This window comes from Dipodomys ordii, unplaced genomic scaffold (assembly GCF_000151885.1).
Source record: "Dipodomys ordii isolate 6190 unplaced genomic scaffold, Dord_2.0 Scaffold52, whole genome shotgun sequence".
Lineage (NCBI taxonomy): Eukaryota > Metazoa > Chordata > Mammalia > Rodentia > Heteromyidae > Dipodomys > Dipodomys ordii.
Genome location: NW_012267268.1, coordinates 6,510,175 through 6,524,074, shown reverse-complemented (window position 1 = coordinate 6,524,074; position 13,900 = coordinate 6,510,175). Strand labels below are relative to the sequence as shown.

General features: G+C 44.6%; 1 protein-coding gene across 3 annotated transcripts in view; it reads left to right on the top strand.

Annotated features, from left to right (window-relative positions):
- Nucleotides 1-13,900, top strand: part of Clasp1 (cytoplasmic linker associated protein 1) — a 280,309-nt gene that overhangs the window by 261,153 nt on the left and 5,256 nt on the right. For all 3 annotated transcript variants that reach the window (XM_013020693.1, XM_013020692.1, XM_013020694.1), the window contains 2 exons: nt 8,166-8,372; nt 10,109-10,225. In XM_013020693.1, the coding sequence (XP_012876147.1) occupies nt 8,166-8,372; nt 10,109-10,225 (324 nt within the window). The remainder of the gene's footprint in view (nt 1-8,165; nt 8,373-10,108; nt 10,226-13,900) is intronic.

Below are 13,900 nucleotides of genomic sequence, written 5' to 3'. Positions count from 1 at the left end.
CCTTTCCTAACTTCCAGGATTTTTGCAGTGGGCCAAGGCCAATGTCCAGTTCTGAATGTCAACATCCAGGAGAATAGTTCCCCCTCCCTGGCGAGTTGACCCTCCTGGGAGCCAGGGGTGATGCCTGCCCATCAGCTGACAAATTTTCTAATGGCAGAACCCCCAAGTTTGCAGTTGGAAGACCTGGGTCAGCACGTCCCTGTTCACTGGCTGTGTCCAGCACTTTGGACATGGGAAGGCACTGGGCAGGGAGGGCAAGTGCTTTGTGCCCTGCTCCGTGGGGCCCACATAAGTCAGGTGAGGTGGCTGGTGCTGCTGAAAACTGAAGATTGTGCTAGCTTAGTCTTCTTCCATTGAAGAAAATAGACTGGTTTGAATAGAATTGTTGTCCAGTGTTTTATAGAGAGCAGATATAACCACATTTCTCTAAATATACCTAAGAGGCAAAAAGTTCAACTGAATAAACTCTTAAAAAATTCCAAGTAGAACCATGACTTGTACACTTGGGCCCTAGCTTGTTTCGAGTCTGTCCATATGTGTGCCGGCCCACTGTCGGTGGTAGTCTTTGAAGATGGACATTGGAGTTAGAGCCTTGCCTCTGCTTCCAGTGTCCACCACTGAGGTGCAGCTTTTCCTGGGAAGCCCCCTTCCACACCTCTCTATTTTCCCCTTCGGACCTAGTTCCTACCCACGGGCTCCCAGCTGAGCCTCACTTGAAGGAAGATACCTTTGCCCTGCATTGGCTTTCCCAGGCCATGCTGTGGCAGCTGTCCTGTTGAAAGCCACTACCCCATTTAGCGGCCCCCATTTAGTATCTATGCATTTTTCATGACAAAATACTTATTAGGATGAGATGTATAAGGTTCTATAATCCAAACCAGTCTTTTATTGTATTTTTTATTTTTTTTGTTTTCTACAAAATAATTTATTTTTTTATTGTTTATAAAGGTGATAAAAAGGAGTTACAGTTATATAAGTCAAGTCATTTGGACAATGTCACCCCTTCCCTCTCTCCCAGTTTTCCCTCCCATTCCCACCCACAAGTTGTATAGTTCATTTTCAACATAGTATCCAGTGAATACCACTGTTTGTCCCTCTATTTCTGTGTCTCCCCCACACTCCCAAAGACATATAAACAAAAGGAACAAAAAGAAAAGGAAACAACTAGCAGCAAAAAAAACCCAAACCTTTGTTTCCATTTCCTCTAGTTCATTTAATTTTTAATTCTTCATTCAGTTCTTCCTTTCATTTTCCTAATGAGGAAACTAAAGCCTGGGAAATAGGAGAGATTTATTCCCAGATCTTCGGGCTAGTTGATCACAAGGTAGCCCCCAACTCAGGCCTCCACATGGAGCCTGGGCTTTCCTCTCTGCTCCCTCTGGTATTGAGCCTGGTTAGAGGGGAAATTGTCTGAGGACCAGGTCTATGATCACCCCATCGAAGTCCCAGTTATTGTGCCAAACGTGGGTGTTGGTCATTGTACAGAGGAACATGAAAAGTGTAGCCATCGTGTTTTTCATTAAGGCCTTTCTGGCCATTCCCAGAAGGTGGCGCCAACCTTTTTCTTTCCAAAAGATCCAAAGTGATCCAGTGGTAAACTCCAGATGCTCCGCTGTGAAGTTTTTTTGACTTTAGATATCATTGTTTTTGGATCTCTGCTTTTTTTTTTTTAACTCAACTCTGAGACAGAGCCAAATCAAACTTCGTGAACTTAAAACATGCAGTTCAAATGTCGAGAACTTCTGTACTCTAAAGGAAAGAAACCTGATCCCTAGGCAAACATTTATCAGTGTTTGAGCAGTGATCCCATTTTCTTAAAAGAGGAGATATGTCGGTGGCTAAGTAAGGAAATTGAGAGTTCTAGGGCAGTCTGGGCTCCATAGCAAGTTCGAGACCAACCTGGGCTATCTAGTAAGACTTCTGTTTCAAAATCCTACAAAAATTAAAATCAAAGACTAGGTGTGAAAATTATACATTTCCTAGCTATCACTGACACTGGAAAGGACGAATTAATGTTTCTGAACAGAAATCAGAACAAAATCAGAATCAGAGCGGTTTGTCCATTTGGAGGCAAGTCTACCTGCTTCTGCTCTCCTTGAATATGTGCCTCTTTCCAAAATGCCATCGCCACTCCTGGCCCCCTTGTCTACTAAGCAGTTTTGCCTTCCTTCCTTTCTGTTGCCTGTGTTTGCTTTTGCTCTGTTTGCTTACATTTATAATCTTTGCTTCTTATGTTACATAGAACACGGGGTAAAACCTAAAGTTCACCCTGAGGTGGGCAACCTGCCAAGGCCAGGGCTTGGCATATGGAGGGAAGTCAGAGCACCTGCTTGCCTTGCCAAAGCCAGTGCCTATCTTGGGGAACTGTCTCATCCCATTAAAAGAGAGGGCTTCAGTGCTAGGCACCGGTGGCTCACGCCTGTAATCCTAGCTACTCAGGGGGCTGAGATCTGAGAATCATGGTTCAAAGCCAGCCCAGGCAGGAAAGTCCGTGAGACTCCTATCTCCAATTAACCAACAGAAAACCGGAAGTGGTGCTGTGGCTCAAGCAGTAGAGTGCTCGCCTTGAGCTGAAGAGCTGAGGGACCGTGCTCAAGCTGAGTTCAAACCTGAGATGGCCATTGTCAGGTACCCTCTGAAAACCTGGTTAGATGCTTCATGGAAAGCTTTACACAAGCACCCTCTAGAATTCCTGCTTTTTCCTGAGAGTGCTTCTGTTTTCAAGTTCTCCTGGGCCAGTGTTTATCCAGCAGCTCACTGTGTTACCTGGATAACATTGGAGACTGGGAAGAGAGAAGAGAGAAAGAAAGTTCATGGCTGAGTTCTCCCAGTGAACCTGGATACTGATGCATTGCCTCATCTCACTAGTCCCTCCTGAATCCCGCAGGTACCAGAAGCTTTATGCTTCTTTCTGCAGAGACTGGCAAGAGACACTACTGGGACTTTGCTCCCACTGTCTCCAAATCCGCCCAGCTGCCTCCACCTCCTGTATTGACATACAGTGTTTTCTAACTTAAAGTTGGACCAACTGTATCACCTAGTGTTTTCTGACCCTTTTATTTGTTTTCCCCAAGTTTAAAAACCAACGTCCTAAAGTTCCTCAGCTTCCTCCCAAGTGGTGCTTGTGCACAGTGGTTTCTTGTAGTAGAAAGTGGAAAATACAATCTCATTCCTAGGCCTGGCCTCCTTTGCCTCCCACCCTGTGCTCAGCTTGTCAAGAGCTATCCCAGTGAGATCTGACATGTGGCCTGAGAGCAGCTTCAGGGATCAGAGGAGGGACAGACAGTGGCTTGACAGAGCTCCCTTTACCCTCTTTACACACATAACTGATTATGTAGTCCAGTGCATTTTTTTTTTGTCATGGGGCTTGAATTCTGGGCCTGGGTACTATCCCCCAGCTCTTTAGCTCATGGCTAGCACTCTACCACTTGATCTACCGCACCACTTCAGGTTTTCTGCGTGGTTTATTGGAGATAAGTCTCACAGACTTTCCTGCCTGGGCTGGCTTTGAACCATGATCCTCAGATCTTAGCCTTCTGAGTAGCTAGGATTACAGGAGTGAGCCACATACACTTGACTTCCACTGCATTTTTATCTCCTGAAGTACAACTCCCTGGGCCTTGTGCAGGTGGTTTTCACAAGGCCCAGGTTGGTCATTTTGCATGTGTTTTGCCTTCTCTTTTATGATCTGTGCTGGCTTCATCCTCAGAAAATGTAAGTTTAGGTGGCATAAATCTGAGGGGTCCAAGGTACATAGTTCAACTTTGTATCCGGCCTCAGGGGACAGAGAGGAGACTGAGATGGAATCTTGTCTTCAGGGAACTTTTCATCTTGTGAGAGATGTATTTCAGATATTTACATGGTGTCTGATGAGGGTGTGGAACAGTTTAAATCAGCTAAGGCTTGGGCTAAGCAAGTGTCTTGCCATACCCTGAAGTGAACTCTTATATGCCACACCACACCCAGAGGCTTGGTTCTTCTCACCTCCATGGCCTGATCCCTGAGCTCAGTACCTGACACATGGGAGACACCTGCTTAGTATTGGTCGAACTGACAGCACAAGTGGAAAGCAAGAGGAAGTGTGGGAGAAAGAAAAGAGAGAGAGAAAAAAAGGCCTGAGGCTTAACACTAGAATATGACTCTTTTTTTTTTTATTGTAAAGATACTATACAGAGGGTTACAGTTACATGAGTGAGGTAATGAGTACACTTCCTCTTGAACATTGTTACCCCCTGCCATCCCCTCCCTCCCTACCTTACCCGAGGTTCTTTTTTTTTTTTTATTGTGATTAAGTGATTACATAATTTCCGGAATTTCACAGTATTGTGGAATAATGATGCTCATTTAAAGTCACAAGTTCATTCTAACTTTCCTGGAGCAAATTGTCTATTACAGTCTGTAACATATAACCGTGTTCACATGTTATACACCATACATGTGATCAGCAGCATGGGGATATTTAGTAGTGGTACCACCAGATGAGTGGGAGTTCTTTGTTTCTTAAGTCCTGTTAGTTTTGTCGTATCACCTAACATTTTGGATTTAGTATCCACTTATCAGGGAGACCATGTACCGTTTGTCTTTCGCTCTTGGCTTACCTCGCTCAAAATGATTCCTTCTAGCTCCATCCATTTCCTGCAAATGCCATTATTTTGTCATTTCTAATGGCTGCATAATATTCCATTGTGATAGATACCACAATTTTTGGATCCATTCATCTGTGGTGGGGCATCTGGGTTGTTTCCATATCCTAGCTATTGCGAACAGTGCTGCAATAAACATGGAGGTGCACATGTCCTTGTATATTGGTTCCTGTTGTTCAGGGTGGTATAGAATATGACTCTTACATAAAATTACCTCTCCAGTACTTTTGCACTCAAGCTGATGAGCACATGGTAAGTCTTCAGTTTAGCCAGCTATGGTGGTTCATACCTATAGTCCCAAGTGGGAGATTAAGGCAGCAGGAAGAAGAGTTCCAGGCCAGCCCTGAGCCTTGTAGCCAAACCCCTGTTTTCTGACATGCATATGTAATACTTACCCCTGATACATGCTGGTCTGGGGCTCTGTTTTGGCTCCTGAAAGAGCTGGTATATAACCACATCGTGAGCCCTTACAGGAGGGCATGTTGTCCACCAGGTGAGGGTGGGGAGTGACTATATTGTGTGCATGTGTGTGTGCATGTTGGAACTGGAGCTTGAACTCAGGGCCTCACTCGCTTGCTTAGCTTTTTCACTCAAGGCTAGTGCTCTACCACTTGAACTACACCTTCACTTCCAGCTTCTTGCTGGCTATTTGAGATGAGACTCTTTCAGTTTTATCTGTTCAGGCTAGTTTTGAACTATGATCCTGAGAACTCAGCCTCTTGAGTAGCCAAGGTTAAAGCTACCAATGCCAGTATAACCTTGTTTCTTAGCCTGATAAGTACCACACAGAAAAGCTGACTTTCCCAGAAAAAGCTCAGGCTACCACAAGAAATGATCATGACATTAGATGTCAGGGAGAAAGGGCTTCTTTGGATAGGGATGTGTCCTTAGGCAGATAAAACAGAGCTCATTAAATACTCATCAGTACTTACTTATCAATAAGTAAGCTTGGTAATACTGGCCACTACCCAGGCTTCCTGCACACCCGGCACAAAGGGAGAGTCCAGCTGCTGCCCACGTGGCTAGGAGAAAACAAATATGAATATAAAGCTGTCTGCCGCTGGGCCTCATTGGGTGGTTATGGAGGCTGGTGGTGGGCAAGGCTCATATGCTAGCCACATGTGAGGGATAGTAGGTGTCCAAGCTCAGAAGAGGGGTTCTGGGAACAGGAGATGAGAAGCAGAAAACAGTGGCTGTTACAGTCACTTTGGTATCATCACAGAGCTCCTACCCCAGGCCAGGGCTACAAAGCAGTCAGGCAGACGTCAGAAGGGCTGCCTGTCTTTTTATTTTTTTTTTTTTGATCCGGTCGTGGGGCCTGAACTCTGGGCCTGGTCACTGTCCCTCAGCTCTTCCGCTCACGGCTAGCGCTCTACCACTTGAGCCCCAGCTCCACTTCTGGCTTTTTGCTTATGTGGTGCTGAGGAATCGAACCCAGGGCCCCTCATACATGCAAGGCAAGCACTCTACCACTGAGCCATCTTCCCAGCCCCAAGGCTGCCTGTCTTGACTGTTGCCTTCTGTCAACCCCCTTCTGGGGCCAAGGCTAACTGGACCATCTTTCCCCCTGGCCTCCAGCAACATTTCAGGTAGATTTCCCTGCTAGGATTTACTGTGAGGTTTCAATCCAAGACACCCAGAACCTCGTCATCATAAGAAAAGGAATATTAGCCTTTAGTGTTTCTTTCTGGGTTAGAGCAATAGATGCCAGGTGCTGGGCATAAGCAGACAAAGCTCAGGTGGAGTTTGATATTAAAAACCCACTGTTAGTGGCCTGGCCTTCCCAGAATGTGTCAGGTTTTTTGTTTTTTTTTTAAGGTGAGTGCAGCTGTCAAGGAGTTCCTTAACTGTTCAACAGAACATGATCAACATGGGACTGAGGATGCATATTCCCAAATTGAGTCCCATTTATAGAGTAGTATAGCACCAGGGCAGAGGAGCCTGGAGCTCACATGGTAGGCAATACGTCGTCAGAGCCTCAGAGCAGCACATATGGTCGGTGAGCTCAGGGGTAGAGTGTGTCTAGGTAGTCTGTACGCTATTTTCAGTGATCAGTGTTCCCTTCGGTCCCTTCCCTGATTGAAGCTTCAGACTGGACATCTTTGGCTACTGCCAAGTTCTGAGCAGAAGAGCACAGTACAAGGGTCTTTGTGGAATGTGCAGTCCATGGCTTACCTTGGGAGAAAAGCATTGCATTTTAACTGTATTTCATAGACAATGAATATTTATGCATTGGTGTCTTTATTTGCCTATCATTGCAAAAGTGTGTGCTCCTGTGCTCTAAGGAGTAGGAAATAACATTTATTGTGTTCTATATTTTCAATTCTTCATCTCTGAGATGCCCCTCATTTTACAAATGAAGAAGCAAGGTGTGAGCACTTAAGCCAACCACGGTTAGGATTTGGATCCACCTCCCTAGGTTCTAAATGGTTCTGCTTTGCCTTCTTACCCTTCCTCAGTGGATTTTATACCCAGCTCCCATCTGTTTTATGAGAGGGGCTTTTGTGGCTCTTCAGAGGTCAGACAGTTCCTTTGCCTATGAAGCAATTCTTTTGTGTGCTATCTTAAAATTGCAAGATGAGGAAGCACTATGAGTACTGACCCCTGGAGAGGCAATTTTGCACATGAGATTCCTCAGGAAAACACATCCAGAAGCTTTTCTGGAACCACCCTGCTGCCTTGCTGTTCAGCCTCTCTAAGGTCTTGTGTATGGAAGGAACTAATTTCCCCCCAGGCTTCAATCTACTCCCTTCCACATGGGTGCCCACTAGCCCTTGGAAAGCACTTCTGTTTTTTAAGTTGGAGAGGGTGAAGATCCTCCAATCCTGTGAGGGGCTTACCTACATAGTGCGGGGGGGGGGGAAGGGGGTGGTGGCGGGCACATTTGGAGAATCACTTTGCCAGGATTTTCCAGAATTCACCATGTTCACCTTTGCTTGTCCCACAGGGCTGGGTGCTGGCTGCGGCTTCTCAATCCACCCCTGCCCTGCAGGCTCACCTAGACAGTGACCCTCACAGGATTTGGAGGATGTCCACCCTCTTGAACTTGAAAACAGAAGCACTTTCCAAGTCACTTCCAAGTGGAAGTGACTAGATTGAAGCCTAGGGGAAATTGCCCTCCAGTGCTGGGTGCTGGTGGTACATGCCTATAATTCTAATTACTCAGGAGGCTGGGATTTGAGGATTGTAGTTCAAAGCAAGCCTGGGCATGAGAGACATCTCCCTCCACGTAACCACCAGACAACCAGAAGTGGAGCTGTGGCTCAAGTACTAGAGCTCTACCTAGCCTTGAGCTTTTGAAACATTAAGGCCCTGAATTCAAGCCCCAGTACCACCAAGAAAAAAAAAGAAAAAGAAAAAAAAATCACTACTCTGCTTTTACTTTTATGAGCAGTATTAAACAAAGAGATGGCTACGTGCAGCATGAAGTAGGGTCAGTGCTTGGCTTCTGAGTGAAGTCAGAGAGGTGTTGGTCCTTCTCTCAGGGCACATGGGACTCACCGGGGAAACCCTGTGTTTCAGGTGGTGAGGGCTGCCGAGGAGGCTGCATCCACGCTGGCCAGCTCCATTCACCCAGAGCAGTGCATCAAAGTGCTCTGCCCCATCATCCAGACAGCTGACTACCCCATCAACCTGGCTGCCATCAAGATGCAGACCAAAGTTGTGGAAAGGATCGCCAAGGAGTCCTTGCTGCAGCTCCTTGCAGACATTATCCCGGGCTTGCTGCAGGTGAGCGTCATCCCCCTGGGGTTGGCTGAGGTTTGACTCAGGGGCAACTCAACTTAACATCACAAGCAGCTGCACTGCACCGGTAGGTGGGAAAGGCGCCTGGGGGACCTTATCCTTAGGATCTGCATCTTCTGAGCTGCTGCAGGAAATTCCTGGCTGCCTAGAGCTCTGGCTCACAGAATGAACTTTCTGTTTAGTGTAAACATATTTTGATCATTGCTTTGTGTTTATTTCTTCAACACACCCTTACTCCCGACCTCCTGCAGTCCCTGCCCTGGGCCAGGAGGCCACAAAGTGGAAATCCCTAGTGAAGCTCTTATGCTTGAGGCAGTGAGTTAGACAGGTGTTACAGTCAGGTGAGCTCTAGAACGGCACTGCCTCAAGGGCTTTCCAGCCTGCTCGAGGACACAACATAGTCTCACAGCAACCAAGTGACCATGCTGTGTGCTACATTGCAGAAGTCACTTCCAGTTTGGGTGGGGATGGCAGGGGCTTCAGTGGGGGAGAGAGGTCTTGCTTTCCATTGAATACATGCTATTGTTTGCTGGGCACATGGCTGGGGATTACTATTGAGGGCTGATTTGTTCTGGTGGGTGAGAGGCACCAAGGCTGCAACATTGTGTTTGGAGACTAGCATCACCTTTAGGGATGGGCTGGGAGGAGCCAAAGGCCCCAGGAATCATTGGAGGGGAAAGTTTTTTCTTTTTTCTTTTTTTCTTTTTTTTTGAGGGGTGGGGGGAGGAGGGTCCGGTCATGGGGCCTAAACTCTGGGCCTGGGTGCTGTCCCTCAGCTCTTCAGCTCAAGGTTAGCACCCTACCACTTGAGCCACAGCGCTACCTCCAGCTTTTTTCTGCTTATGTGGTGCTGAGGAATCAAACCCAGGGCCTCATGCATGCAAGGCAAGTGCTCTACCACTGAGCCACCTTCCCAGCCCCATTGATTTTTTTGTTGTTGTTTTTCAATTTTTTTATTGTTATTATAAAGGTGATCTACTGAGTGGTTATAGTTACACAAGTCAGGTAATAAGTAAATTTCTTTTTGGACAAGAGTTTTTCTTTAAAGACATTTTCTTTTTTCTTATTTTGGTGGTACTAGGGCTTAAACTCAGGGCCATTATGCTTTCTTGGCAGCTGTTCTACGTCTTAGCCATACTGTAGCCCTTTGTATTGCTTTAGTTCTCTTTTAGTTCTTTTTGCTGAGGGAAGACTGTAGTCCACCTGCCTAATACGTACAGTAGCTAGGGTATTGACATACCTAGCCATACCTCCCTTGTCAGTCACTAACTTCTTGCCCAGCTGGCCTCAACCTGTGATCCACCCAGTCTCTGCCTCCCTGAGAATGCAAATGTGGACACTGTGCTCAGCTAAAGGCATTTTCAGACAGGAAGTTTGCTTTACCATTGGGAGAAATGTGGATGAAACCAGTTATTTTTCGCTTTCATTTCCTTGGCTCATTTCGCCTCTCTCCTTCTGTCTTTGGGGTGACTACCTGTTGCAAAGCTGTGCCTGTGTGCAAGCAGGCCTGCCTGGCCCTTAGCACCTCCTACCACCACACCCCAGGAACCAAGTCACTTTTGACACGAGTCTGGGGTCAGTTTCAGGTCTGAGACATAGGTAGCTGTTACAGACAAGTCCAAGGTTGAAGCTGGAGGGCGTTTGTGGAAGTGTTACTGGAACATTGGCTGCAAGGCAAGGCTTTGATCTGCTTTCTTTTTGTGTCCCCTTCGGCTCTCTAGGGTTATGATAACACCGAAAGCAGTGTGCGTAAGGCCAGCGTGTTTTGCTTAGTGGCGATTTATTCCGTAATCGGAGAAGATCTGAAACCTCACCTCGCACAGCTCACAGGGAGCAAGGTGTGTATAATGTTACCTGCTGGTGCCACACCTGGGCCCTGCCAGCTTGTCATGAACCTTTTGTGGCTGCTCTGGGCTCCACACAGGATTTTCTCATCAGGTGTGTTATAACTAGACCTTAGGTTTCCAAGAGCATTTTTCTGAGGTGAAAATGACCAGTTATGTAGGGAAGTCATTTTAAAGTGGTACTAACATGATATACCATGGTTCATTTCAATTCTATTCTTGAAAAGGCAACTTTGTTTCTACTGTATTCACAGTAGAAAAACAACTTTTATGTAGAATCACTGAGGAACTTTACCTAAGCACTTAACAAATCACTGAATCAGAACTGAGTCTCTTCTAGACATCAGCAGTAGGAAGAACTATCCCCTGTGCCCACCATGGCCCTTGCCATGCACTGAATCGCCTTGATCAGCATGGCTGTCCCCTCCAAGCCTGCCCAAGAGCACAAAGATATTGCCTCCAGGAACTGGGTTCTGACTCTGCTGCTTCTCATGCACACAAGAGAAAAAAATGGGTCAAAAGGACAATGAGTCCATCAAAGATGAGAATAGTTGAGTGCTTTATAGTTAAAAGTTTCTTTAACACACACACACACACACAAAGACACACGACAAAAGCTAAGCACCAGAGGCTCATGCCTGTAATGAGCTGCCACTCAGGAAGCTGAGATCTGAAGATTGTGGTTCTAGGCCATCCATCCTGGGCAGGAAAGTTCATGAAACTCTTGTCTCCAATTAAGCACCATAAACACTGGATATGGAGCTATGGCTCAATTGGTAGAGCACTAGCCTTGAGCAGCAAAGCTCAGGGACAGTGCCAGGGCCCTGACTTCAAGACCTAGGACACACGCGCGCACACACACACACACACACACACACACACACACACACAGATCTTACATGCTAGAGCAGGTAAGCATGAGAAGAGGCATGAACTGGAAGCAGGGTCTTGACTTCAGAGAGGAGACTTGGTGGACTTTGGGAATCTGGGGCTTTGTCATAAGAAACACCTATGTAAAAGCTTGTCTGCTTGAGTTGAAAAATTCCTGGGCCAAGATATAGGTACAACTCTCTATAGAGCAAAGCTAGTGGAGAGCACCCACCCCTGTTCCTTCTGAGAGAAGAAATTAGCTAATGGTGCTTAATTCAGCTCAAATGAAGTTGCTTATCTCACACAACTAGGGGTGAGTTTCTCTAGAGTTTTGGACAAACAGCTGTGCCTGTATCCCATATTGGATTTCACTCCATACACACTGGTGTCTGTTACCTGTCCTGTACTATTAGAGGTTTCACAGACAGCAGCCCTGAATGCCACCATCTAGAGACCATTAGTACTAATTTCTTCTCTACACACGACCAGATGTCCCCTGAAGGACAAAATTATTTTTCATAGTGTTATAGGCAAAACTGTGTATGTAGAACTGGCAAGAGGATTGGAGAGATGTGGATACATCATTTAGGGGCTCCATTACCTGATTCCAGTTTGCAGTTTCACCCTATGCCCCTCCTCATCAAATCCTTTCCTAACCACCAAATGAGAAGTACTAGTTTGTAAAAGTTGCCCAGCCCTCTGTGGGGCCTAAATGCCTCCTCACTCCAACTTCCATCAGCAATTCACAGATGGTCTAGCCACAGTGGGTGGGGACTTGGACGATAAAATTTATCTAGTAATAATAGACGTTTAACAGATGTGTGGTTTGCACACATTTTTTCTCATTCTTTGAGTTGCCACTTAATCTGTGTCTTGGTGCACAATTTTTAAAATTTTTGGAAGTCCACTTTATTTTTTTCTCTTGTTGCCTGTGTCCAATTCAAGAAATCAATGCCAAGTCGACTCTTAAGAAGCTTTTGTCTTTTTTTCCTCTAAGAGTTTTATATTGTAAGCTCTTACATGCAGGTGGTCCATTTGGGATTATGGTTTGTACATACTATTATATAAGAATTGACCTTCATCTTTTTGCATGAGGATATCTGTTCCCCAGCATCCTTTATCCAAAAGATTATCCTCTCCCCTTTAAGTCATTTGGCCTTCTGGAGAGGACTTATATATGGGCTCTCTATTCTATCTGTTGATCTATATGTGATTATGCCCATATATTATATCCATACTGTTCGGTTTTATAGTATAAGTTGGATCTCTTGAGATTCCTTACAAATCCAAAATTGATTGGTTAATTTTAGCAAAACTTTCATTGGAGTTTTGTGTGTGTGCGTGCACGCACATACACGCACACACACACCAGCACTGGAGCTTGAACTTGGGAGACTCTTGCTTGGTCTTTTTGCTCAAGACTGGTATCCTACTACTTGGACCACAGCTCCACTTCTGGCTTTTTGCAAATTAATTGGAAATAAGCATTTAATGGACTTCTCAACCCTGGCTGGCTTCAAACTGTGATCTTCAGATCTTAGCCTCCTGAGTACGAAGGACTATAGTTGTGCCACCAGTGCCTGGTTTCATTGGAATTTTTGTTTTGAGTTGTATTGAATGCATCTCTTTAGGTGGTAAAACTACTTACTATATCATGATATAACTCTTCCAGTCTATAAATATGGGATGTTTCTCTTTTTACTTGTTTCATCTTTAATTTCTTCTAGCAGCATTCTATAGTTTTAATTAAATGAATCTTTTTCCTCTTTAATTTCTGTTTTATTCTTTTTGATGATGTCATATCTGACTTATGATGTCAAACATGAATTCTTTTCATAATTTACTTTTGATTTTTTCTTTTGCTATTTTTGTTTAGTTGTTTGTTTTTCCTGAGCTGGCAAAAAAAAAAATGCTACTCATACTGTGCCACTGAGCTATAACCCTCACCTCACCTTGCATGTAGTTTTGCTTGTTAATTTTTTTCTTCTTTGTTGAATTCACTTTTAACAGTTTTAACAGGTATGTGTGTATGTAATCTTCAGGAATTTCTGTATAAGATAGTATCTACAAATGAAAGTAATTTTAGTTCTTTCCATATTTATACACTTTTCCCCCTTGAATAATTGCTATGACTGGAGGATCTAATAATGCATTCAAGTAGTGAAAGCAGGAGCCTGTACACTATTCCTGTTCCTGATCTTAGAAAATTTTAATCTTTCTCCTATGAATTTTGTTATGAGGTAAATGTGTTGGATTTTTTCCTTAAATTTGTTGACATCATATATTACATTGATTTTTATAAGATGAACCATCCTTGCATTCCAGAAATAGATCTTAACTTGGTCATTATGTATAATATTTTTAATTTGCTACTGGATTCCATGTAGTAGTGTTTTATTAAGAATTTTTACAGGGCTGGGAAGGTGGCTCAGTGGTAGAGCGCTTGCCTAAAGGCCAGAAGTGGCGCTGTGGCTCAAGTGGTAGAGCGCTAGCCTTGAGCTGAAGAGCTGAGGGACAGCGCTCAGGCCCAGAGTTCAGGCCCCACGACTGGACTGAAAAAAAAAAAAAAAGAATTTTTACATTAGTGTTTTATATATATATGTGGTATATAGGGGGGATAATAGAATGTTCCAGTGGTGGCTCTCGGGTTTTGGCAACAAGATAGAATGAGTTGAAAAGTATTCTCTCTTCAGTATCTTGAAAATTTTTTTTAGAAGAATTGGCATTCTCTAAATGCTTGGTAGAATTTACCAATGAAACTTGTATCAAGTTCTAGCTTTTCTTTTTTTTTTTTTTTTT